The sequence below is a fragment of the Podarcis bocagei genome (genome assembly GCF_964188305.1).
Source record: "Podarcis bocagei genome assembly, chromosome: 5".
Taxonomy (NCBI): Eukaryota; Metazoa; Chordata; class Lepidosauria; order Squamata; family Lacertidae; genus Podarcis; species Podarcis bocagei.
In genome coordinates, this window is record NC_138129.1 from 5,947,782 (window position 1) to 5,975,422 (window position 27,641).

Here is a 27,641-nt window from a genome sequence, read left to right on the forward strand (position 1 = left end):
TTGTGCTGAAAGGCAACTTAATCATTTGGCAAATAAATTGAAATGGCCAGGCTTTCTTTTTTTTTCTGTGGGGGTGGGATAGCAAAAGGGGCTGCAGAGGGAACCACACGGGAGATTAGGAAAAACTACCACTGATTGATTATTGTAATGCCAATGGTGAATGGGGAAAAACCCAATAAAGATTGATTTCCCATATGCACATGCTACACTCTTTCCAAGGACTGTTTTCTAGTAGATTGGCCAAGTCTACATTAGAGAAGGGCATGGGAGAATGGGGTGCGTGTGAGAGAGAGAGAGATGGTGATGGGTTGGGTCCAGCCCCAAATACATTTTCCAGCCCCACCCACTGCTAGACTGCAGCATCCCTGCGAGAAGTGAGGTTACAGGGAACCAGGCAGAGGGCCTTCTCAGTGGTGGCGCCTGCCCTGTGGAATGCCTTCCCATCAGATGTCAAGGAGATAAACAACTACCATATCTGACTTTTAGAAGACATCTGAAGGCAGCCCTGCTTAGGGAAGTTTTTAATGTCTGGTGTTTTATTGTGCTTTTAATTTTGTTGGGAGCCGCCCAGAGTGGCTGGGGAAACCCAGCCAGATGGGCAGGGTATAAATAAATAAATTATTATTATTATTTATTATTATTATTATTTATTAACAGGGAGAATGTGGCCCTCAAGGTAAGGGAGGAAATAAGTTTCCCCATGCTTCAGGAAAATAGCAAGTTGACCAGCCTGCCAGTGTGGACTGCAATCAACAAAAGCTGGGCTACTGAGCCACTATCTGTGGATACCCTAAGGTGTCATTCTATGCAGATTTACCTAGGAGTAAGGATGTCTTCATCTGCCCCAGCTGCAGCAAAACATGTCTCTCCCATTTCAGTCTCTACAGCCACAGCAGGTGCTCTAACTCTCCAACAGCTTGACTTCACCCCCAAAGATGCAGTCTTCCGTTGTCTCCCAAGGCAGACGGATACCAACAAGCCCCATTAAACACCCTTAGACTACCCTTTCCTTCCTGAGCCTTTATCACCCACGGGCAGCCAGGAATTTTGTCCCTCAGAGTGCCTTGCAGACTTCGGCTGCTGGTTCCAGGTGAAGCCCCGGCAGATTCTTCACTCTCTAGCAAAACGCAACTTTCTAATTTGGTCTCTCGTGGCTTGGACAAGTGGCGATCTGCTTCTGAGGGTAAGATCGGCCTGGCCTTCAAAACCCAGTGACAGATGCCACTCTCCGTGGGACATAGTGCCAATCAGGGCCGTCTTTACCCGGGCATGCAAGGGGTGCAGGGCACCCGGGCGCCGAATTCTGGAAGGTGCCAGACACCCGCCGCTGAAGCCGCCTAAGCTCCCCAGGGTGGTTGGCTCGTGGCGACACCACTCACCCGACCCCAACCTCCCCTTCCCTGGCCGCTGTCAAAGTTGACCACTGGGCGCTGCATTGCAATGGAGAGAAGGGAAGTGGGGGAAGGAGGAGGAGGAGGAGGAGGAAGAGGAAGGAAAGCGGAGGGATTGAGATCGCGCCTGTCCCAGCTGCTGGAAACAAGCGCCACTGATCCGCGCTTAGCCCTGCTTGCCAGGTGGCAGCTGCGCACCCACAAGAGAAGCCGATCGCCCCCAGAAATGCTGAGAGGGAGACCCCGGCCACCCCCAGTGCATAGCTGTCAACGTTTGGGGGGAAAATGGGTCTGAGTCAAGTCGGACACAGAATTCACTCCTCAACCTCCACATCATGGGTAGGCAAACTAAGGACCAGGGGTCGGATCTGGCCCAATCGCCTTCTAAATCCGGCCCGTGGACGGTCTGGGAATCAGCGTGTTTTTACACGAGTAGAATGTGTGCTTTTATTTAAAATGCATCTCTGGGTTATTTGTGGGGCATAGGAATTCCTTCATTTATTTTATTTTTCAAAATATAGTTCGGGCCCCCGCAAGGTCTGCTGGACAGTGGGCTGGCCCGCTGCTGAAAAAGTTTGCTGACCCCTGCCTACATCATGTGAAAGACGGAGAAATTATTGTGTGATCTGTGAGCCACACGCTTTAATTGGCTCTGGGAAATGGGTGTTTGGAGTAGCACTTAGGAAACTGCACGAGCAGAAGAAATAAAAATGCAGACTTCCAGGGTGCAAACGCATCTATCACACCACATCTGGCTCAGCTAGGCGGCACAAAGGTTTTCACTTAATTTGAAGCTGGCATGATGCAAACATCGGTTCCCATGGGGCACACACTCTTTTCTCTGTTTTTGTTTGGGTTGGGGTTTTTTTGCCCCACTGTCCTCTCGAGTCCTAAAGGTCCTGCAAGACAGATTCCTTGCAAAGCCCGTCCACAGAGGGTGATTTCAAACACTACAGAGCTAACTGACTCTGGCTTGCCAGTCGCGACCCGGGGAACGTGTGTGCCTACACGATGTGCATGTTTTGAAACACCTCCTTGTCACATTTCACACTTGACATTTTAAAGGGAACACTTAAAGTAAATCATATATGCACAGTATAAAGAGAGAGGGCAGCAGTCAGATTTTATCATGCTTAGAGCAAACCCATTCGCCTGCTCCAGAGGTTCACAAAGTGGGCAAGATCACCCCCTGAGGGGCACTAGGATTATCTGGTGGGGGGCGCTGAGAGGCAAGGGGTGGCAGCTGGGCACTGGAGGTGCAAATGACTATCATAAAATCCTAGAGTTGGAAGGGACCAGGGAGCTCATGTTGTCCAACCACCGACAACACAGGAATATTTTTGCACAAAGTAGGACTCGAATCCACCACCCTGAGATTAAGAGTTTCATGCTCTACCGACTGAGTTATCTATCACTCTGTTGGCTTTGAAAAGCTGCCATCACTGGATCAAGTTCATCCATCTTGTTGAATTAATTAAATAGTTTTGATTTTCAATAAATGTGCAATTGATAGCTCAGTTGGTTAGAGCATGGTGCTGATAATGGCAAGGTTGCAGCTTCGACCCCCATATAGGACAGCTGCATATTCCTGTCTTGCAGGGGATTGGACTAGATGGTCTTCAGGTTCCTTTCCAAATCTGTGATTCTAGGATTCCTGTTGTGAACATTATTATGTTATTGTCTTCCTTAGTGGGCCGTGCAAAGCGCTATTCTGAATACTGCTTTTTGTAGGATGGATGTGACACTATTTAAAGTTGTTAAAAAGTCTTGCTGTTTCCATTTGACCTTTCACCAACCAGTTGCTTTGCAGCTGTTTTTGGACTACAAATCCCATCAGTTTCAGACTGCACAGCCATACAGGTTGCGGCTGATGGGAGCTGTCATCCGAAACATCAAGAGGGCACCAGGTTGGGGAAGGCCGCTTTATCCAGCTGAGGTTTGGACTGTGATTGCTTTGTACCAGCAGGTGTTTCCAAGCTATTACTCTTCAATGAGCTTTGATTGCTGCTGTTTTCACCGTTTAAATTTGTTTACAGGCTGCACTTCTAAGCGCGCTGGCTAGGAATTCAGAGGGGTTTTACTTCCAAGCAAACAGGCTTAGGTGTGCACTTTTGGTGCGCTTCATTGATGTGGTTTTGTTATTGTACCGGCTAATTAGATTTGTTAGCCAGGCTAGATTCGTTTTTTGGCAGACGGGGAAACAAAAAATTAATGACAGATGAGAACAAATCTCTTTTAGAGGCTGGAAGCAGATGGTATCGCCATACATGCACCCCTCTTTCTAGAGATCGAGGACAGCACCAGAAAGCTGCATCTCAGGCCCTGAACCCCCAAACCCGGGCTTCCCTCCACCTCAAAATCTATGCTAAGGTACCCCATGATGTTGATTCATTCCTTCTCTATCAGGCCTGTCGATGGTCCTTGCACTACTTGGCTGAGCACTGGGGTGAGCGGTTGGAGTGACCCACACAGTCCATATTTGGGGGCGTCATGGCTGGAGGACGCCTTGGGTGTCTGCCCAAAGCGGCTTCTATAGGTCATAGGCCTCCTCTGAGTAGGCGTTGGGCTCTTCCTCCGACCTGGTGGTCACCTTGAACTGGCGCCGCAGGAACCCTCCGTAGCGCTTCTGATTGTCCCACTTCAGCTTGGGTCGGATCCTGCGCATGAAGCCCCCGTAGCGCTTGCGCAGGTCCCCCAGCTCTTGCCTGCCTTCCTCGCCGGCCGCCGTGTCGGAACCTCGCTTGGGGTACTTGCGGAGGAAACCCCCGTAGCGTTTCACCTCATCCTTGAGCAACCCCGCATCCGACTCTTCCCCATTGTAGGCCAGGTCCCCAGTCTCCAGAGCCGCCAGGTATTCCTCCTCAGCGCCCACCTCAGAGGCTGCCCTCTCCCCCACCTTCCGGAAGAATCCGCCGTACTTCTTTGCCACGTTCCCCTTGGCAAGGGCGTTCTCGCGGAGGAGAGAAAAGATCTTGTTCTTGTCCAGCTTTTTCATGAAGCCTCCATAACGTTTGGACGGCCCACTGTACACCTCCCTGGGTCTAGGGTCACCTTCCTGTTCGGTCTCCTCCTCTTCATCCCCCTGGGATGGTCTGTCGGGCTCCCCCTCAATCAGGAAAGGGGCGAGGAAGGACAGAGCTCTCTTACACTTCTCCCACTCAGCGCTGGACAGCAAGGAGCCTTGGCACTCCAGGGAGCATATCTGTAAAACACCAACAAAAGGGACAACCCGGTCAACATTCCCTCCGTGGCCCGGAGATAGAAATTCTGTAAAACCCATTATCAGTGAGTGCCAGCATTGCGTACGCAAAAGGGAGGTCCGGTCATAAAACTGGTAAGAACCAGTTTAGGAGGAATCTAACAGCTGAATGTTAGAGCGAAAAACAACTCCAGATAAGGTACGAGGAGAGCTCTGCACATCCAGTAACAAAGCTTGGAGTCTTTGAAGGACTATGGTTGGATGAGGGATGGTGGAACAGTGGGGTCTTGGAAGGTGATTGGCCGGGGGATGGATCAGCTGATGTTAAATGTAGGTATCCTCTCCATAGACACAGGAGAGGTGGGTCTCATGGATGTAATCCACTGGGAGCAGTCAAATACAACATTCCTTGTTTTCCTAGAGTGGACATGCAAGGGAATGTTTGGTCCAGCCAGTCGAAACTTCCTGTTCCTCCTGGGCTGGAGCATCCTTCCTCTTGCATGTGACTAGTGGGTGGGCGTGACCTTTCCAGACCAGGTCACAAAAGGACAAGGCATGCTGCCACTCCCTTCTTTTCCATCTTCCTTGCGTCCTGTGAACTGCTGGACTGTTAGCTTCCAGTCACTAGGTAAATCTCTCTTATGGAGTAAACCTGTATGCATATGTTTGAAACTTTATTTTCTGTTAAATTGTTTTTATTAATTTTCCAATAAAAAATCCAATTAACATATCAAATCATAATCCAATAAATATAAAAAAACTAAAATAAAAAAGATCAAATTATCTTCTAAATTGTAATTATTAATTTTTGGGACTTCCCATAGTCTGGACCTTGAAGCATAACTCCACATCTCAATCCTGCAGCTTGTCGTTATTTCCATATTTCCACATTTCGATTTTAACACTCTAAGTATATGTTTGAAACTTTAAGCCTAAAGCCTGCCTTCAGAGATCACACTGCGCTTTGCCTGACCGTGAGTAAACTTTCTTTTTCTTGCTTATGAATAAGACTGTGGTGTCTTTATTCTTTTAGGAGAGATTCAAGGGGTCTTACCAGGAAAATATCAGAACACATTTCAATCTGGACAAGCCAGATGGAATTGCGTATTGTCTTAAGAAACTCACACGAGTTTGCAACTAGTTTTCTGCTGTGTAAAGGGGAATGCACTCTGCTCAGTAAAGGAACTTGCTAGTGCAAGTTAGGAAGGGTATTAATAAACAATATATCCTCTCCTGCCACCCGGAACATTCCCACAGGTCTGAGACCAAGATAGGTTACCAACAAAATTATGCTTGCATGTATGTTTTGCTTGCATAAACAGCATCCCAGATCGGATTAGGATTCAGGTGGGCAAGGGTAGCCAAGTCATGACCAGGCTGCGACTTACCAAGGGGCTGACCAGCTTCTCCACATCCTGGCTGTGAAGAGCACATGCGGAGCACTGAGCGGAACAGTCTGCCGAATTCGAGGTAGCCAAACTGAGGCAAATGGCAAATGCCAGAAGCTGCCACTCCATTCTTGAAAGCAGGCACCTGAAGGAATTGGGAAGAGAGGTGAGTGAGTGGCAGAATGACTTTCCAGGGGAGGAGTAATTCTCTGAAATACCAGCACTGTTGAGAGCTCCATGCCTTTTGGGGAGGGAGGGACAGGAGGGTGGAATCATAGCTTTGCATGCAGAATAGAATAGAATAGAATTTATTATTTATACCCCGCCCATCTGGCTGGGTTTCCCCAGCTACTCTGGGCGGCTTCCAACAGAGTATTAAAATACAGTGGTACCTCAGGTTACATACACTTCAGGTTACATACGCTTCAGGTTACAGACTCTGCTAACCCAGAAATAGTGCTTCAGGTTAAGAACTTTGCTTCAGGATGATAACAGAAATCATGCTCCGGCGGCGTGGCAACAGCAGGAGGCCCCATTAGCTAAAGTGGTGCTTCAGGTTAAGAACAGTTTCAGGTTAAGAACGGACCTCTGGAACGAATTAAGTACTTAACCCGAGGTACCACTGTACAGTGGTCTGTTAAACATTAAAAGCTTCCCTAAAGAGGGCTGCCTTCAGATGTCTTCTAAAAGTCTGGTGGTTGTTCTTCTCTTTGACATCTGGTAGGAGGGCGTTCCACAGGGTGGGTGCCACTACCGAGAAGGCCCTCTGCCTGGTTCCCTGTAACTTGGCTTCTTGCAGCGAGGGAACCGCCAGAAGGCCCTCGGCAGTGGACCTCAGTGTCCAGGCAGAACAATTGGGGTGGAGACGCTCCTTCAGATATATTGGACCGAGGCCGTTTAGGGCTTTAAAGGTCAGCACCAACACTTTGAATTATGCTCAGAAACATACTGGGAGGCAGTGTAGGCCTTTCAAGACCAGTGTTATGTGGTCTCGGCAGCCGCTCCCAGTCACCAGTCTAGCTGCCGCATTCTGGATTAGTTGTAGTTTCCATGTCACCTTCAAAGGTAGCCCCACGTAGACCGCATTGCAGTAGTCCAAGTGGGAAATAACCAGAGCATGCACCACTCTGGTGAGACAGTCTGCGGGCAGGGAGGGTCTCAGCCTGCGCACCAGATGGAGCTGGTACACAACTGCCCTGGACACAGAATTGACCTGCGCCTCCATGGACAGCTGTGAGGATCTCCAGGGGAAATCTCTGGCACCCCCAGAGAAACTACAATCGGCCTTTGGTCAAGAATTTGGAGTCTGGATAAGCTCCACCGAGTTCCTCAATCCAAAAAGCAAAAGGCCTTCATTCAATTCTTTTTGCACATGAAATTATATCTTGCTGATGTTTCCCATTGTTAGATTACTTTGAGATGCATAATGGACAATGACTCATGAATGGAAGGAAGGAAATAAATAAAGGAAAGAAAGGAAAGGTTTAAGCAGTCTCAGTCGCCATTTCTTTGCACAAAGCAGCAGTCTCATGCAAGTGCCCTTTCCATTACTCCTTCCTCCCCAAGTCAGGAGGCTGCTGTGGCATTCCCTGTGCAATGGCCTCTTGATTTAAGGCACCTTCCAACATGGCCTCAGGCAAGAGCAGCCTAATGGCCCATTAAGAAGGCAGCTATTTGCCATCCACAACTGGCTGTACAAAAACCAGGAGAGGCAGTTATCTCAGTCAGCGTTAAGAGGATATATGTGCTATTTTTCTAGAAAAAGAGGTGCCAGAACTCACCATGAACATCTCCCTCGTTTTAGCTATGGCTCCCACCTGAGAGGAGCTGGAACTGAATTCCAGCAAGTTCCAACTGAAAATACACTTTGTGTGTGCATGTGTGTATTCCAACCTATAAGTAAAGGTAAAGGGACCCCTGACCATTAGGTCCAGTTGCGGATGACTCTGGGGTTGCGGCGCTCATCTCGCTTTACTGGCCGAGCTTCAGGTCACGTGGCCTGCATGACTAAGCCGCTTCTGGTGAACCAGAGCAGCGCACGGAAACGCCATTTACCTTCCCGCCAGAGCGGTACCTATTTATCTACTTGCACTTTGACGTGCTTTCGAACTGCTAGGTTGGCAGGAGCAGGGACCAAGCAACGGGAGCTCACCCCGTCGCGGGGTGGAATGTCCCAGGGTGCATCTGGCCTCATATTTGCATACTTTTCAAGATCAGGTCAAGATGCGCCTTTTCGCCCAGGTCTTTGCAGGCAGATGATGGGATCGGAATATCTCACCTATTCCCACTTCCATATTGTCTGCGAGCTTTGGCAGTGGGATTTTGCTTCGGCTGGAAATGAACCCCCCCCCCTAAAAAAGTACCAAAAAACTTTCAGGCAAACACTCTTCCTTTGTCTCTCCCCAGCTGCTAAGCCCCAGAGGGGTCCCTGTTCTGAATCCCTGGGGATCTTTTACGCTTGCTCTCTCCTCTCTGCTCCAGCTGACTTTCTCCTTAATGTCCTTTAATTGGAGCTGATGGAGAAATATGCTAATCCTCCCATATTCATTTGTGCTAAATTAAGCTGTAATTTGAATGATATGCATTATCATATGTCGAATTATCGACGTTAGCAGAACATAAATTCCACCGAGCTGCCGGTGGCTCAGAGGCTTGATTCACTATCTGATTACAATACTTTGCGATCTTTTGGCACCTTTCATCTGCTGATCGCAAATTGCCTTAAGAGCATTAATTAATAGAGCCTCCCAGAATGACTGCAGAGCCAAGTGCAGCTTGAGGGGGGAAAGGGAGTTAAAGGAGATAATTCTTTCCAAGGCTAAAGAAAAATAAAATAAAATTTCACCTCTACAAAAGAGAGGATATTGGTGGACTTAAATTCACAGCATGCTGTGCGTTGAAGCAGCACTATATGAAATTGATGTGCCGGTGGTATTTAACACCTATAAAGCTAGCAAAGATGCTTTAGACATAACTGCTTTAGACATATGTTGGAAATGTAAGGAGAAGAAAGGCACATTCGAACACATGTGGTGGACGTGCAAGATAACAAAAGCGTTCTGGGAAATTATATATAATGAGTTGAAAAAAATGTTTAAAATAACGTTTGTTAAAAAACCAGAAGCCTTTTTTACTAGGAATCTTAGATGTAGAGATACCAAAGGAGCAGAAACGATTATTTATGTACATGACAAAAGCAGCGCAGATACTACTGGCCCAATGATGGAAAGAAGATAATGTCCCGACCAGAGATAAATGACTGATGAAGATGATGAACTATGCCGAAATGGCAAAATTGACCTGGAAAATCAGAAACCAGGAAGATAGAAACTTTAAGAAGGAATGGAAATTTTTATTTAAGAGAACACTGTAAACAACTAAACATTTTGGCAGGATTTGAGTGACGCTTGTATTGCATTAAAAACTAAGGTTAAAACAAAAAAAAGAGGACATTGGTGTTACGATATTCCGTTCCACCTTAACAGATATGTGGAGTTGTTGTATGTCAGATGTCTGTTTACATTCCAGCACAGCTTGCTGGGAACTTCCGTTGCGTGTATAGCTTTTGCTTATGCTGTTTGCTTGGACACGAAGGGGAGCAGACATGTTTTTCCTTGTCCCGATGCTGAATAAAATGCCTTAAATATGCTTTACACAGCCTCTCTCTGCGCTTCTGTCGTGAAGAGTTCTTATCTCTGCTGGCTTGCGTCCCCAATGCAGGAATCACAGCTAAAGAATCTCCCAACCTTTGCTGAAAAAACTTCCAATGGAGAAGAGTTTGCCACTTTCTGAGGGAGTCCGTTCCACTTCGGATATCTCAAAGGCTATCACAAGGAAGATGGAACAAGCTTGTTTTCTCCTGCTCCAGAGGCTAGAACCCGAATCAATGGATTCAAGTTACAATAAAGGGGATTCAGGCCAAGCATCAGGAAGAAAATAATAATAATAATAATAATAATAATAATAATAATAATAATAATAATAATAAATTTTATTTATACCCCGCCCTCCCCAGCCAGAGCTGGGCTCAGGACAGCTAACACCAGTAAAATTACAGTAAAAACATAAAGGGGGGCCAATTTAAAATACAGGTTAAAATGCAATTTAAAATGCAGCCTTTAAAAAGTAATTTAAAAATCACAAGGGGAGGGAAACATAAGGGTCAGACTGAGTCCAAACCAAAGGCCAGGTGGAACAGCTCTGTCTTGCAGGCCTTGCGGAAAGATGTCAAGTCCCACAGGGCCCTAGTCTCTTGTGACAGAGCGTTCCACCAAGTTGGGGCCAGTACTGAAAAGGCCCTGGCCCTAGTTGAGACCAATCTAAACACCTTGAGACCTGGGACTTCCAAAATGTTGTCATTTGTGGACCTTAAGGTCCTCTGCGGGGCATACAAGGAGAGGCAGTCCCGTAGGTACGTGGGTCCTCTGACAATAAAAGCTGTTTGACAGTGGAACGGACTCTGCTGGAGTGCGGGCAAGGAAGGAGGAGAGACTATCTTACCACAGATGTTTCATCAACTGCTCTGGCAGCCTTTTTGGCTAAGGTTTGGTGGGGGCAGATGCATTGCATAACTAAACCAATTTCCCACCGGTCGTTTTTGGTGCAGAATGCTCCGCTCACTTGCCAGTCCACAAACAGACAGCCAGCAGTGAAGGATGTGTGGCTTGATAGGTTCTTATATCATCCCTGCCATTCCTCTGAATCAGCTTGCTTCTATCGATTTCTCTCGGGATGATTTAAAGGCTCTTATTAAAGCAGGAGGGGAGAGAATTAAATTTCTCATTTTGCTGCTGCCGGGCTGCGGAGCGCAGAGGCAGCTCTCGAACGGTGTGCCAAGGGCCAGTTTGGATGCGCAAATAACGATAGAGACAATGGTGCAATTAAAGATAAAATGCGCTTAGAGAAGACAGGCTTGTTTTATATATATATATATATATATATATATATATATATATATATATATATATATATATATAATTTAAGAAACACACGCCAACAGACAGAACAAAAGCGACTTTTGCATGCAACTGCAAACTTGCCTGCAAGCAAAATCCAGGTGTGTGTTTGTGTGTGCTGTAAATTCAGGCATTCTCCTCGCCTCATTGCCAATGATGACATTTGTTCCACTCTTGATAACCCCAGCATTGTCTTAGTGCAGGGAAGGGGAATCTGTGCCCCTCCTGATGTTGCTGGACTACAACTCCCATCATCCCCTAACAGATGCTTTAGTTGAGATTCCTGCATTGCAGGGGGTTGGACTAGATGACCCTGGGGGTCTCTTCCAACTCTTACAGTGCTATGATTCTGTGCTTCTATGAGTCTGGCTGAGGGTGGTGGGAGTTGGGAGTCCAGCAACAGGTCCCTCAGCCCTGCCGTAATGTGCCAGGCAGCTCTGCAGAGTCAGTGCTGCTGCTGTTAGTGGAAACCTCATTCAGATACGTCCAGGTGTCTGCAAACCTCAAAGGGAGGCTGTTCCACCACCTCTCGCTTGGACTGGGCATAAGGAGGAAGGTGGAAGCACGCTCTACTCTATAAAAGGCTCAAGCTTACTCAGATGGGAAGCATATTATTATTGTTAGAATTCCTGCTCCATGGTTACAGTCATGGGATTGTTGTCTATCACATGACGGTGTATGTTTTCATTCCACAGGGTGGGAAGTGACGGAGACAGGATGTTTGTGTTACTGTGTTCTGTGAAGGCAGACTATTGTCCTTATTCTTTCTCTCTTTGCTGTCTGATGCCAAAGAGAGAGAGAGCCATGTTGCAGTGCTCCGTCTGTGTTTATATGTAAATAAAGTAGATTAGCCAAAATGCTGAGTTGCTGAGGTCTGTCACACGCAGGTTGCGCAAACTCTGCGGATCCCTAAGTGTGCCGGTGTCGGTTGGCATCGGTCGCTGTGATGTTCGGACTGAAGAAAGCTTATGAAGCTCCCGAACGAACGATCAGGAGGGAGGGAACATGCCAGTCGGGCATGTGTCTCTGCCAGGGTCCTACTCGAGTGTAGGCTGAACTCCTGACAATTATTTCATCATCATCATCATCATTATTATTATTGCAAATATAGCCAACGTGGTGCTTTTCAGATATTATAGACTACAAATCCCATCATTGTTAGCAATTAGGCATGTTTTCTGAGCCTGATGGGAAGTGTAGTCCACAGAATCTGGAAGGTGCCAAAATGGGTTAAAGCATTACAGTGGTACCTCGGAAGTCAAATGGAATCCATTCCAGAAGTCCATTCAACTTCCAAAACATTCAGAAACCAAGGTGTGGCTTCTGATTGGCTGCAATCAGAAGCTGTTAGAAGTCACATCAGATGTTTGGGTTCCAAAGAACATTCGAAAACTGGAACAATCACTTCCGGTTTTCGATCATTCGGGAGCCAAAACATTTGACTCCCAAGGCGTTTGAAAACCAACGTATGACTGTATTATTTTGTGTGTGTGTTTGTTTGTTTGTTTGTTTGTTTGTTTATTGTTTATACTCCACCTTTTTCCCTGATGCGACTCAAAGCATTGGGGGCTTTTTAGTTGTTTTCCAAAAGGGGCGGGGGGGGGGGGAGACTGACAATGCAATTCTAAGCACACTTACTCAGAAGTAAGTCCCATCATGTTGGGCTGACTCCCAGGTACGTTGAGACGTTGGTTAGAAGATATAATTATGCATGGCTTATTATGTTTCTCTCTCCCATAATACTAGAACCCAGTCAGCTAATAAAATTCACTGGTTTGCCCATGTAACTCCAGCATCCTGTTTTTGCAACAGGCTGCTAGATGCCTACGAGAAGCCCCCAAGGAGGACCCAAGAGCAACAGCATTCTCCTGCCATTTGCAGCCATTCAGAAGCATAACGGCCTCTCGTGAATGCAGAACAACATGCACCCATCCTAGTTAGTAGCCATTAATACCTTTGTTCTTTGTCTAGTCCTCTTTTAAAGCCATCTGAGTTGGTAGCCATCACTGCCTCCAGTGGGAGGGAGTTCCACAGTTTAACAATGCACTGGGGACAGAAGAACTTCCGTTTTCTGTCCTAAATCCTCCAACATTCAGTTTCATAGGACGTCCACGAGTTCTAGTGTTATGAACAAGGGAGAGAGAAAATTCTCTATCCACTTCCTTCATAACATGCATAGTGTTATACAGGTGTATGGGGTGTTAGGGGTAGTTAATAATAATAATAATAATAATAATAATAATAATAATAATAATAATAATAATAATAATAATAATAATTTATTATTTATACCCCGCCCATCTGGCTGGGCTTCCCCAGCCACTCTGGGCAGCTTCCAACAAAACACTAAAATACAGTAACCTATTAAACATTAAAAGCTTCCCTAAGGAGGACTGCCTTCAGATGTCTTCTAAAAGTCTGGTAGTTGTTGTTCTCTTTGAATTCTGGTGGGAGGGTGTTCCACAGGGCGGGCGCCACTACCGAGAAGGCCCTCTGCCTGGTTCCGTGTAACCTTTGGTCCCCATCCTGCACTCGGCTTCCACCTGTGGCTCCCAAAAGATGTCAATATGTGACTGGCTGGCTAAACCAGGTGAGGATAGTCGACAAGTCTCAGACCCATGGTGAGTTAGGGGTTTCCCCTACATGTGAAGACAGGCTCCGGCAGATTGAGTGGATGAGAGCAATCATGGGCCCAGCGGTCAAGAAGGCTGCAGAGGGAAGTGAGAGGCAGATGGGCTCATCAACCTGGAAAGGGAGCCCGTCTAGGAGAAGGAAAACTCTGGTCCTAGACCTCCGCTGCCTTGCGGCTATACCCATTCATGAGAAAGGCTTAGGGTGTCAACCCCAAATTAAAATCCATACCTACTCCCTTGCTGAACATTTTCAGGAGCAGAACAGACAAAGAAGTACCGTATTTTTCGCTCCATTGGACGCACCGGACCATAGGAGGGGGAGAACAGGAAAAAAAAATTTTCTTGTTCTCCCCCTCTAAAACAAGGTGTGTTCAACGTACATTCACCAGAGCTTGTGGGGCTGGCGGTGGAGGGAAGCGCTGCTTTCCCCCACCGCCAGCCTCAAAGATCCCTGAAGCCTTTGGAGCGCAGGGCCCCGCTGCCCTGCAGAGGTTTGCGCGCAGCCGTCCCCAAGCTAGAGCAGCGAGACGGAGCCCTCTGTCTCGCTGTTCTGGCTTGGGAACAGCTTTGCTAGCTTCTGCAGGACAGCGGGGTGAAGGCACCCCGCTGCCCTGCAGAGGTTTGCGCGCAGCCGTCCCCAAGCTAGAGCAGCGAGACAGAGCCCTCCGTCTCGCTGTTCTGGCTTGGGAACAGCTTTGCTAGCTTCTGCAGGACAGCGGGGTGAATGCACCCCGCTGCCCTGCAGAGGTTTGCGCACAGCCGTCCCCAAGCTAGAGCAGCGAGACGGAGCGCTCCGCAGTGCTCCGTCTTCCTGTTCTGGCTTTGGGCTTAGCGGCGCAGCCTGCATTCGCTCTATAGGGCGCACACACATTTCCCCTTAATTTTTGGAGGGGGAAATGTGCGTCCTATAGAACGAAAAATACGGTAAATCCTACAGAAATCTGGAGTGGAGTCCCTAAGACGGGTTGGTTGGCTCCTTGAATGCCTCTTTCTGGCAACTCCTGCAGCCAAATTGGTGCCCAACGCATTGCTCCTCTTTCCTTTGGACCACACTAGTCGGGCCGAAAGGGGGGTCTTGTTGTCTGGGCAGCTCAGAACCTCCATCCACACTGCCCAGGCTGGTGCCCCAGGGAGTTCATTTCGGTGCTGCTAACACAACAGTTCGACTTCACCCCTGGAGGCGCACTCTGTTGTCTCTCAAGACAGACGGATGCCAACAACATCAACAACAGGTGTTCCTATGGATCAGGAATTGGTTGCATATCAGGAAGCATGTAGTAGGAGCAGGGCTGGATTTAGGTTTGATGAGACCCTAAGCTACTGAAGGTAATGGGGCCCTTTACATGTCCAGCTGTCCTTTGTCAACAACAAATTGTCACTGTTTTTTGTGTTGAATATATGCTATATGGAGGGACGGGGTGGTGCTGTGGGTTAAACCACAGAGCCTAGGGCTTGCCGATCAGAAGGTCGGCGGTTCGAATCCCCACAACGAGGTGAGCTCCCGTTGCTCAGTCCCTGCTCCTGCCAACCTAGCAGTTCGAAAGCACGTCAAACTCCAAATAGATAAATAGGTACCGCTCCGGCGGGAAGGTAAACGGCATTTCCATGCGCTGCTCTGGTTCGCCAGAAGCGGCTTAGTCATGCTGGCCACATGACCTGGAAGCTGTATGCCGGCTCCCTCTGCCAATAAAGCGAGATGAGCGCCGCAACCCCAGAGTCGGCCACGACTGGACCTAATGGTCAGGGGTCCTTTTACGTTTACCTATATGCTATATGTGGTAATTTATGGACCTAGTAGGTATCTAAAGCCATTTGCACGTAACAAAATATGTATTTTATCAAAGTAATTGTTGAACTGAAATACAATGAAGAAGAAGTATATTAATAGTGAAATATTGGGGGGGGGGAGAACTTGGGGCCCTAAGCTACAGCTTGTTTAGCTTATACGGTCTCATTCCTGGGCATTCACAGTCCAGGAATTCACCACTGTAGGAATAAATGGACAATTCTTCTGATGGAGGGATGTAGCGTCTCCCCACCCACAAGGATCAATATTTGGACTGTGCTTTTTAACTTGTTTATAAATAATATTGCATTAAGGGAGAGCAGAGGGGTCGCCAAGTTTGCTTATGATGCTTAATAGTTCCAGGTCCTTAAACCTGGAAGCGTTTGCAAAGCACTCCAAAAGAACCTCTCAATTGAGTGAATGGGCAATAAAATGGCAAATGCAACTCAAGGTAAACAAATGTGAAGTGATGAACACCAGGGCAAAACGAAATTTTAATTTCACATATATGCTTATGGGGTGTGAAATGGCTGTGAATGCCCAGGAATGAGACTCTTTGGGGTTGCAGTTTATTCACCCAGATTTGCTTTTACAAAGCTTACACAGCGTTTATATGATGTACAACGTTTACTGAGCATCTGTTCCTATTTGTTTCAGGAATGATTATATAGGAATGAGCATTCATCCTGCTTTGATGGTGGAGCGGTTTATACGTCTTCCCATAAATGGCTCATTCATTCCACACTCCTTGCATTTCCCTGTCACTTTCCAAGCCACAAATAAAACAAGATGTTTGTTTAAGTGGATTTTTTTTACGCTAGGGAGACAGAGCTTTTTCATCCACCATCCTAAAGTTCTGTTATGCACTCGAATCCCTTCCACAAAATGTTGGCCCTTCTGGATCGCAATCTCTCTTCTCCATTTTACATTCAGACAGCTAACCAGATGAAGATCAAATTGCTCTGTATAGTTAAAGCTATGGTTTTCCCACTAGTGATGTATGGAAGTGAGAGCTGGACCATAAAGAAGGCTGATCGCCGAAGAATTGATGCTTTTGAATTCTGGTGCTGGAGGAGACTCTTGAGAGTCCCATGGACTGCAAGAAGATCAAACCTCTCCATTCTGAAGGAAATCAGCCCTGAGTGCTCACTGGAAGGACAGATCATGAAGCTGAGGCTCCAAGACTTTGGCCACCTCATGAGAAGAGAAGACTCCCTGGAAAAGACCCTGATGTTGGGAAAGATGGAGTGCGCAAGGAGAAGGGGACGACAGAGGACGAGATGGTTGGACAGTGTTCTTGAAGCTACCAGCATGAGTCTGACCAAACTGCGGGAGGCAGTGGAAGACATGAGTGCCTGGCGTGCTCTGGTCCAGGGGGTCACGAAGAGTCAGACATGACTAAACGACTATACAACAAAAGACGGGGGTTGGCAAATAAGCAGCTGTAGGTTGTCAAGTGTAAGGTGAGAGAAGCTGCAGGTGCAGAACTTGAATGTTTTGCACCGCATTTGAAATTCCTACCTCCTTTGCACCTGGTCATCCTGCATCTGAGGTGGAGAGCCTGTGGCTTGCCAGATGTTGCTAGACAACAAATCCCTTCATCCCTGAAGATTGGCCAGGCTGGCAGGAGCTGATGGGAGTTGGATTCCAACAACCTCTGTGTTATGTACTGAGTTGAATAGGATCCAAACTGCAGCAGTCTGATTGGTCCAAGAACAATGCAGCAGTATGATTGGTTGGCAGGAACCACCCAATCCTGCTCCAGATAGAAGTGAATCCACAACCTGATTGGCTTACAGTAGAATTCCAGAATTAACCAATCATGTGCAGCCCATTGTGTAAATAATGTATATAAAGCAGATACTTTGAGGGGACTTTCATTCATTCCTCCTCACCACTATGAGCTAAATAAAGAGCATGAAATCACTTTGCGACTCTGAGTATATTTCACTCTGGTTCTCCAGCCCTACCTTACGTGCTAACATAAAACAGGCTTCTGTAGCCACACCTGAATCGTCAGAAGACACAGACCCAGCAGAAGCCAGAGAAATGGCCAGGGCACTCGATTGCACAACAGTTGTAGAACTGCATGCACCAATCACAGTTTTTATTGCAATGGCACTCCTTAGGAGCAAATATTTATTGGGAGAAAGGAAGGACCATTGCTCATTACCTTTGAAAGTGACCCAGAAAATACATCTAATCCAGAATGCGGCAGCTAGACTGGTGACTGGGAGCGGCCGCCAAGACCACATAACACCGGTCCTGAGAGATCTGCGTTGGCTCCCAGTACATTTCCGAGCACAATTCAAAGTGTTGGTGCTGACCTTGAAAGCCCTAAACAGCCTCGGTCCAGTATACCTGAAGGAGCGTCTCCACCCCCATCGTTCAGCCCGGACATTGAGGTCCAGCTCCGAGGGCCTTCTGGCGGTTCCCTCACTGCGAAAAGCCAAGTTACAGGGAACCGGGCAGAGGGCCTTCTCGGTAGTGGCACCCACACTGTGGAACGCCCTCCCACCAGATGTCAAAGAGAACAACAACTACCAGACTTTTAGAAGACATCTGAAGGCAGCCCTGTTTAGAGAAGCTTTTAATGTTTGATGTATTACAGTATTTTAATATTTTTTTGGAAGCAGCCCAGAGTGGCTGGGGAAGCCCAGCCAGATGGACGGGGTATAAATAATAAATTATTATTATTATTATTATTATTATTATTATTATTATTATTATTATTAATCGGAAGGTCCTAGACTCAATCACTGGGATACCCAGGTAGTGCAAGAAGAGACCGTTGTCAGAAACCCTGGAGAGCTGCTGAAATTACGGTTGCCTCAAGGCTGCTAGTATTTTGCAGGCGGAATTAAATATATACCAGAAATTCGGGGTTGCACTGTTAAAGTAGGTTAAAGAGCTCTGTCATCCTACCGCCATTAAAAAAAAACAACAACTAACTTTTTAAGTCAGTTTATCTAAGGAAGTCAGACTATCCTCTACCAGGGCCAGGGCCTTCTCAGTGATGGGTCCAACCTGGTAGAATTCTCTGTCCCATGAGACCGGGGCCCTGAAGGATTTAACCTCCTTCCACAGGGCCTGTAAGACAGAGCTATTCCGCCTGGCTTTCAATTTGAACTTAGCCCGATATTTTATTCCCCTTCCTTCCCTCTCCTTTTCATTAAGATTACCCGCTCTGGGATCCCACAGCTATTTCTCCCCTGGTCTCTTCGCTGGCCCAAACAGGACTAATTTAGCCAGCCAGCCCTGGTGATCATCTAATGTTTATTGGATGGTTTCCCCCCTAAATTCATTTTTGAATTCTGAATATATTGTTATTCACGTTTTATACTGTTTTTTGTTGCATCAATTAAGTGTTTTAAATTTGTTGTTAGCCGCCCTGAGCCCGGTTTTCTGAACCGGGAAGGGCGGGGTATAAATAAAAATTTATTATTATTTATTATAATTAGGAAGGTGATGAGGAACCACACTGCAAATTGTGGGGTGAAGGAATCCTTAACTGGAAAACGTATAAACACCATGCAAGAAAATTAGGATGCATGCTCATTGTCATTGTTCCTGCAAACAAATCAGAACGAATGCTCACTGGTGTTGGATAGAAAAGGAAGCCCTGTGTGGGAGACTGGTCAGATACGATACGATACGATACGATATCTTTATTGTCATTGTCCCTTGCAGAACAATGAAATTGTAAACTACATAAAATTACATAAAAACTACATAAAACTACCACAAAACTACATAAAACTACTACAAAACTACATAAAACTACTACAAAACTACATAAAACATTCAAAAACCCCTAAAAACTCTAAAACCCCATTTTAAAACACACTATACTACAGACCCCTTATGCTGCGTTTAGAACCAGAATTGCATTAGCGTAGAAACTGTCTTTCAGGCAGCTAGTCCTGGCCTTTATAACCCTATACCTTCTTCCAGAAGGTAGAAGCTGAAAGAGATCATTTCCGGGGTGCGTACTATCATGTGCTATCTCTGCCGCTTTCTTATGGCACCTGGAAGCGTAGATTTGATCCAAGGTGGGAAGAGTGCACCCAATAATTCTCTCCGCAGTCTTTACAACCCTGGACAGCATTGTTTCTTCCCTGGCCGTGCACCTCCCAAACCACACGCACAGACCATAAGTTAGTACGCTCTCTACAGTGCAATGGTAGAATGCCATCAACAGGTCCTTTGAGAGATTGTTTTTTCCGGAGGATTCTCAGAAAATATAACCTCTGCTGTGCTCTCTTCATCAGGTCTTTGCTGTTCTCTCCCCAGGTTAGGTCGTCTCTCAACTCCATTCCCAGAAATCGAAACACTGAGACCTGGTCAGAGTGGTCTTCCTCAGAGGGTGAGACTGAGGAAGGGGGAAGCTCCCCAGTGAAAGCTGGGGGGGGGGGGATTCCCATCTCTGTATGTGGATTGAAGATTAAGATATAGGGGCAATAGGAGGCTATAGATATATTATTCATAATAAAACACAAAATTACCATACTTTTCCATGTATAAGTCTATGGTTTTTTTAACTCTAAAATAATGTTCAAAATTGGGGCTTCTCTTATACACGAATATCTTTCCCTCCATTTTCTTAAATTGGAGTCCCCAAGAATGGGGGGCGCCTTATACATGGGGGCATCTTATACACGGAAAAATACAGTATATGTTATTCTTATTTTATTTCCGTTCTTTTTCTCTCTCTTTTCTTCTCAACTCTTTTTCTTTCTTTTTCTGTCTTGTTTTTTATTATTTCTCTTTAGACCGCTTTGGTTTTTACTGCATTATATGTTAAAAACATTTAATAAGATTAGGGGGGGGAGAGAGAGAAGACTCACTGAAGACTAGACATAGTCTACCCCTCTGGCATTGGGTGTTTTAGCTGAGTTTCCTATGAGTCTATGTTTTTCTGCTTCAACAATATTTCATTATGCTCCTATCACTTTATGTAATTGTATTTTGTATAAATAATAAAAAAGTATAAATAAAACATGTTCGATTTACAAACAAAACATTTAAACAGTCATCTTTCTAATGCTAGGATGGAGGGGGGCATGGACGTAGCCAGGGTTTTTGTTAGGGGGCAGAACCTCATATTTGTATTCATTTGTATTTACTTTTACTTATGGGGGACAGTTGCCCCTCTTGGCTACGCTGCCCCACAGGAAGGAAACAAGGTTGGAAGGGGAATATTGATTTAGAGGAGCCCTTAGTGGACAATTATGAGCAGATGGACCAATGGTCTGAGTCAGTATAAGACATGGGTAGGCAAACTAAGGCCCGGGGGCCGGATCCGGCCCAATCACCTTCTCAATCCACCCCACGGATGTTCCGGGAATCAGCGTGCTTTGATATGAGTAGAATGTGTCCTTTTATTTAAAATGCATCTCTGGGTTATTTGTGGGGCATAGGAATTCGTTCATTATTTTTTTTCTTCAATATATAGTCCGGCCCCCCACGAAGTCTGAGGTACAGTGGACCAGCCCCCTGCTGAAAAGGTTTGCTGACCCCTAGTATAAGACATGTCTTGGGGCGGGATTTGGGCTGGAAAGAGGTGCAGAAGGGGAAAGGTTATATTCTGCACAATGCACTCCTGATCCAGTTCAGAACCCCTCACAACCAGTGCCAGTTTTACGTATAAGCTATAAAATAAACTATAGCTTAGGGCCCGACTCTCTTGGGGGGGCCCCAAAAATTAAAGGGGAAAAACCCGGATGTACATTTCCAAAACATAAGATAAAAAACAAATAAAACAAAACCCACACACAGCAACAGTGTTTAACACACAGCAACAGTGTTTTGTGTTGTGTAGGCTCCTATTTGTTATGTGCAAATGGCTTTAGATACCTATTAGGTCCATAAATTACCATATAGCATATATTCAACACAAAAAACAGCGGCAATTTGTTGTTGACAAAGGACAGCTGGATATATAAAGGGCCCCATTACCTTCAGTAGCTTAGGGCCTCATCAAACCGAAATCCGGCCCTGCTCACAACTGCTTTTTTAAAAATAAAAGAAAACAGAAGCAGCTCAAGATAAGCACACTCAAAACAAAAAAAAAAGCCCTAACATTTGAGAAAGCCCTAATTTTACACTGGGCTTTTACACGGCTGTGTAAAGGCGGCAGGGACGCGGACTTATAAAAAATATTGGGGGGGCCCGGGAAAGCTCATGAATAATAAATAAGCTCATGAATATGCAAATAAAGTGGCTCCGGCCCTAAATAGGGCAAGCCACGCCCCCCAGCCAGCCGATTGGCTGGCTGGGAGGTGTGGCCAGTCGGGATTCCCCTGTTCTCGCGGGATTTCCGGCAGTGCCTTGGCAGTGGCGGTGGTGCTGCGAAGCAGCGAGGCAGGAGCCCCCGCCATTAGGGCGCGCGGCTGGCAGGCTGGCCGGCGAAGGAGCAGGTGGGGAGGAGGCGGGGGACGGCGGCGGCGCTCTGCTGGAAGGGCGCCCGAGATTATTGGGGGGGGCTGAGCCCCCCAAAAAAAATTTTTGAGGGGGCTCGAGCCCCCTCAAGCCCCATGGAGTCGGCGCCTATGAAAGGCGGTGTCTCAACAGGTACGCCCACAATTTTGCTGCATGGATATTGGCAGATGCTGAACTGCTCAACTTTCCCCCCACATTTTAATTTCTGCAAATGCAGCTTGGGTTTGAGAAAACCCCAAAGTGGATGATGCCCCATGGCGGAGCTTTGTCAATGTTACCTCTGGTGTCAAGTCGGGAAAGGAAAACGGACAAGTGTGTTTGTGTGTGGATTAATGTATCTGCAGCACTGGAGAGAGCACCCACAACACAGCATAAAATAAACACCCTTTTTTAATAAAAGGAAAAAAGACCACATTGCAGGGAAAGGTTGAAGGCATCGCCGTAAGAGATTTCATAAAGTTCACTGGTGTTTACCGCTTTTTTATTATTATGGCTTTTTAAAGTGGTCAGAAGAGCACTTTTCTCAAGTAAAAATAACATGTTGAATCTGGGGGTGGGGAACAGGAAATGCAATTTGTTCGCAATGGAAATGTTGCTTTGGGGAAACGCTTGAGAATTCCCCCCCCCAGTGAAAACGGAGTAATAGCTCCCCTGCTTTTATTGAAAACATTTGAGAACTCTGTCCAGAAAAAAAAGCAACTAAAGCAAAGTGGCAATGAGAGGCAATAAAAACATTGCAGAGTCTTCCATATTCCGACAATTGTATATGCCAGGCTTCATCAACCTTGTGTCCTCCAGATGTTTTGGTTGTGTTATAGGATTTATAAGGTCTTAAATATAATATATATATAATAAATGTTCATAAATGTAGGCAAACACATACATAAGTATATAAACCACGTGTCTGAAATAGTACAGAAGAACAATCCTGGAGCCATTTTGGCTCTCCCAAATTGACCTCAAATATTTCTCTGCAAGGAGGAAGGAAATGGGGAAAGCTTTCCAGTTGTCTTTGGACTGCAGGGGCTTACGCACCTCCCTGTAAATACAGTCTGGCAAGTGGAGCTGACAGAAGATGAAGTCCAAAACATCTGGAAGACACTGAGATAGCGAAAGCCTGCTTATTGACTCAGCATCCATGTTGGACTTTAAGGCAATAAGGGTTGTTCGACATGGAACGGACCACCTTGGAAGTGGCAGACTTTTCTAAACAGCGGTTGGATGGTCATTTGTCTTGTATGATCTAGTTGAGATTCCTGCATTGCAGGGAGTTGGACTAGATCATGGGTAGGCAAACTAAGGCCCAGGGGCCGGATCCAGCCCAATTGCCTTCTAAATCCGGCCCACAGACGGCCCAGGAATCAGCATGTTTTTACATGAGTAGAATGTGTCCTTTTATTTAAAATGCATCTCTGGGTTATTTGTGGGGCCTGCCTGGTGTTTTTACATGAGTCGAATGTGTGCTTTTATTTAAAATGCACCTCTGGGTTATTTTTGTGGGGCATAGGAATTCATTCATATATATTTTTTCAAAATATAGTCCGGCCCTCCACAAGGTCTGAGGGACAGTGGACCGGCCCCCTGCTGAAAAAGTTTGCTGACCCCTGGACTAGATGACCGTCGGGGGTCCTCCCTTCCAATTCTACAATTCCGCGTGGTATTTCAGCAGCCTAAAATGGGAGGGGGAAGAAACTGCCCCGATTTATTAGGGTTTCCATGTCTGGCTTTCTAGACGTGATCTTTATTGCCCACTGGTTATGCTATATTGTTTTATCTGCCTTGGCTTTTTGTGACTGTGGTGTAAAAAAAAAAATGGATTTGATGTTGCAGAGAAAATTATTGTTTTGGGTGCTTGGGAAAGGTGTGACCGCGGAGCTCTGGTTTTCAAGAGACTTTTCTTTATGGAAATACACAGCACGACACACAGCAAACATGGGAAGAGCCCAACTGGATTCGACCATAGGCTCATCTTCTCCAGTCCCACGCTGCCGGGGGGGGGGGTCTCCCACCACTGTTGTGTCCCTTGGGCAGGGGTACATTGCATTTGGACATGGAGGTTCCACTTAGATAACTTAGCTAATGGGAGACTTATCCTTCATGAATTGTTCTGTCCATTTGGAATATATGAATATATATATATATATATATATATGCCGCCTACTTTGGACAGATGAAATTTAAGTAAAGATCACAAGTGGTCTGCCAGGCAAAGACAGTTTTCTGAAGTCAAAATCTCCATTGCTGATGGTTCATTTGGTGATAATTTCTCTTTGTATGTGTAGCTAGGGATACAGTACTGAATATGTAACTAGTGACGAAAATGAGAAATGAGAAATGGACCTTCTATGAATACCCTTTCTAGAGGTGGGAGGTGAGGATGCGGGGGACAGATAGCTTTGCTCCCTAGGGATTTTTTTAAGCCCTCTGATTCACAGGGAGGAGGACAGTAGTCTCCAGGAAGTTCGCCTTGTGCAGGAGAATGTCCCAATCAGCCCTGGATTTAGGGCGGTGCAGACAGCTCCCTCGCAGAGGGCGCCAAGCCAAGGGGTTGCAAAATTGAGACGCTCCATCATTGCGAAGATCAATTTGGGGGTGCCAGATTTTGGGCTTGCTCAGGGTGCCATACTACCAAAGATTACCAAAGTCCCCCTCCCAATGGATTCTGGCCCCAGATGGCTCTTATTACAGAAACAGTGTTATGAATGAGCAGCAAAGATTTGCAAATCAGTGAAGAAAGCCGATTACATCCTCGCCCTCTTGGAATTAACCCGGTTTGGTTTGCCTCTGTGGCAAATGGGGGCACAATATGAATCATAGCTGTCAACATTTCCCTTTTTTAAAGTGAAATGCCCTTAATCCGAATAGGATTCCTCGCAAGAAAAGGGAAAAGTTGACAGCTATGCATAGATACGATCCACCTCTTATCATTGCCTGCTTGTTGCTATGTTTGAAGAATCTGCCATGAGTTGTTTTGAAGGTGTCCCAAAATGGTTCAAGGAGCACACCCCAAAAAATATATAACAGAAACACACACACACACTTTTATCTCCCCTTTTGTTTCAACCCCATCCCTCTTTCTAATGAATCCCCAGGTGTACCAAGGGGTTGGCTAGCTTGGCCCCCACCAAAGGTGCAGGCCTAGAGGGCAGCACAAAGGAAGGAAGATGGGGAGAGCTGGAGATTGTCAAAGGAGCAAGGGGTGGTGGAGGTGCCAATGCAGGTTGCCAAGGCAGCGCTGATACAACTGCTTGCCAAGAGGGCAAGGGAGCCACGGTGTGCCTCTGATCCCCAGTCTTCCACACCCTGGTGCCAGTTGAGTGGCATCGTAGTCCCAAACATCTAGAGAGCACCAGATTGGCAAAGGCTGGACCACACTTAGGGCAAAATTCCTGTTCATTCCAATCAGTGGCGTAGCGTGGGTTGTCAGCACCCGGGGCAAGGCAAGTAATTTGCGCCCCCTAACCCGTGGATTTGCCCTAACCCCAGATGTTGCGCCCGGTGCGGCCGGCCCCCCTGCACCCCCCACGCTACGCCACTGATTCCAATAGGAATTGTGCAAGAGAACTTCCCAGTGCAATGTTGGTGCACAAAGCATCACCCATTCCCACCACCCTTCTGAGTAATACCCCTCCCCACCCTCTCACGATATATAAAGGTCTGGTAGCTTCTCTTTCGGTGTCTCCGAAGAAGTGTGCATGCACACGAAAGCTCGTACCAATAACAAACTTAGTTAGTCTCTAAGGTGCTACCGGAAGGAATTTTTTTAAATTTTGTTTCGACTACGGCAGACCAACACGGCTAACTACCTGTAACTAAAGCACCCTTTGTTCTCACTCTTTTAAACGGCTTCTAGACAATCAGCCTTGAGGCTGCTCTGTCAAATCCAGTGGACTGGGAAACAATAGTAGAGCTAGAGAAAAGGGAGAGGTAAGCTGCGGTCTTGGATGTGTCTCCTCAGAAGTAAACCCCATTTAGTTCAATGGAGCTTACTCCCAGAGGCTAGGACCAAAGCAATGGCTTCGAGTTACAAGAAAGGAGATTCCGACTAAACATCAGGAAGAACTGTCTGACAGAAAGAGCTGTTCCTCCCGGGAACAGGCTCCCTTGAAAGGTGATGGACTCTCCTTCCTTGGAGCTTTTTAAGCAGAGGCTGGATGGTCATCTGTCATGTATGATCTAGTTGAGATTCCTGCATTGCAGGGGGTTGGACTAGATGACCTTGGGGTCCCTCCCAACTCTACAGTTCTATGATTTTATGATAGTTAAGTGCGCACAGGACTGCAGTCATAAGTGCTTTAGGCTGCCAATCAAACCCCAGTTACCAAGCCCTAAGCCCCACTGAATTTTTGGGAATTACTTCTGAGCAGAACTGTGCTGTTAAAAGTCCCATTGACTTCAGCAGGCGTGTGCCCGAAATCAAAACTGATTCGAGTTCTTAATTCTGTCTGGATTATGCCCACTATTTATTTCTCCTGGCAAAAATCACAAGAAATGCACACGGATTTTCTCCAGCAATAGAGGAAACCCCCATCAAATATGCCCACAGTTCAAAGAAAGCACTTGTAGCAAACAAGCGAACCGGAAAGGAACTTTTGTGGTATATAAAAAAATGCACATTCTTTAACAAAAAAAACCCAGATAATTTTATCTCCTTTCCTTTCGGCTGAAAGTTAGGAATGCATGGCAACAAGACTGATCTTAACGCACTGGCAAGATTTTCTTTGCTGGCTCCCCCTGAGTTGAAACTGATGTGTGCTTCGAAGTGGAATGGATATAATAAACAGGCAGAGTTCAGAAATCCATTGCTAAGGAATGGAGGTGAGTGGAGAATAGAGACTCATCTATATATATCATTTAATTGCTTCTACTTTTCGTAGTTGATGCTTTTCGCAGTGCAGTCTCACCCGCACCTACTCAGAAGCAAGCCCCGCTGAGTTTCAGTGGGACTTACTCTCAACTAAGTGTGTGGGTGTGCTGAATCGGAGCCCTGCTGAACGCAAAGCAGGCAAACGCCGCCGGACGAAAGAGCGTTCTCTGTTTGCCAGTGGCGAAACTGAGGCTGAGGTGGTGGGTATGAAAAGAAATAAATCAATGGGTGGAGAAAGAAAGAAGGTTTTCGAGGAGGACAAAGGATTGCACAGCAGCCGGCTTGGAAAAGGAGGCAAATGAGACACAGAGAGAGGGAAAAGTGAAGGTGTTACCTGCGCAAAGAACTCCCAAAGTTCATGGAGACGCTTCTTCGGAGAGTTGGCCTCAGGTGGGTTCTCTGGGCAGGACGCGAAAGTTGCAGGTTCCTCTTGCCGGTGTGCGCGCAGCCTGCTTTGCGCTTTAGTTCATCCTTGGTGGCTGGGCGGATGGAGCGGCGGTGAAGGTGCTGCGACCCCTTCTTTGCTTCGCAGCTCGGGTTCTTTCTTCCCCCTTTTGCAACGGGTTCCTCCCCTTGCCCCTCTTTTTATTGACACGCCGCCGCCTCCTGCCACACAGCCCCAGCGCAGCTCAAGCTCTCCCGAGCCAATAGGGGAAGACGGAAGCTCTGAATAATGAGAAGCATCATTCGGCTCTTCGACACCTCCATAGGGGGGGAAAGGAAGGCCACCAGCAGATCCTTGCTAGAGAGCCTTTCTGCAGGAGTCGGGGGGCAGCGGAAAAGAGCTGGCGAGGCGCAAACTTCATTCTCCAAAACAAAACCCCTAGATCTCAGAAGCAATTCCCTCTGGGTGCATAGGGTGTCCATCACAATAAGGGCCCCTTCACACGTTACATTTCTTAGGCGACTACTACGGAGTTTGAAATCGATACCCCCAAAATGGCAAAAAAGGGGACTGTGCAGCAGCAGGCAGAAATCCCT

General features: G+C 46.6%; 1 protein-coding gene across 1 annotated transcript; it reads right to left on the bottom strand.

The window, feature by feature from the left end:
- Positions 1-1,734: 1,734 nt before the first annotated feature.
- Positions 1,735-27,252, bottom strand: PDYN (prodynorphin). The gene is made up of 3 exons (XM_081196680.1): positions 26,995-27,252; positions 5,979-6,123; positions 1,735-4,593 (listed from the first exon to the last, which is right to left on the bottom strand). Exons 1-3 carry the CDS (start codon positions 27,018-27,020, stop codon positions 3,922-3,924), a joined length of 843 nt encoding a protein of 280 aa, XP_081052806.1. The 5' UTR covers positions 27,021-27,252; the 3' UTR covers positions 1,735-3,921.
- Positions 27,253-27,641: the final 389 nt, after the last annotated feature.

Excerpts from the sequence above, each read along its gene's own strand:
- PDYN (XM_081196680.1), bottom strand. The coding sequence starts at position 27,020 with ATGAACTTTGGGAGTTCTTTGCGCAG. Across the intron at positions 6,124-26,994 it reads TTTGGGAGTTCTTTGCGCAG|GTGCCTGCTTTCAAGAATGG; the intron begins GTAACACCTTCA and ends CAATTCCTTCAG. Across the intron at positions 4,594-5,978 it reads AGAAGCTGGTCAGCCCCTTG|ATATGCTCCCTGGAGTGCCA; the intron begins GTAAGTCGCAGC and ends GGTGTTTTACAG.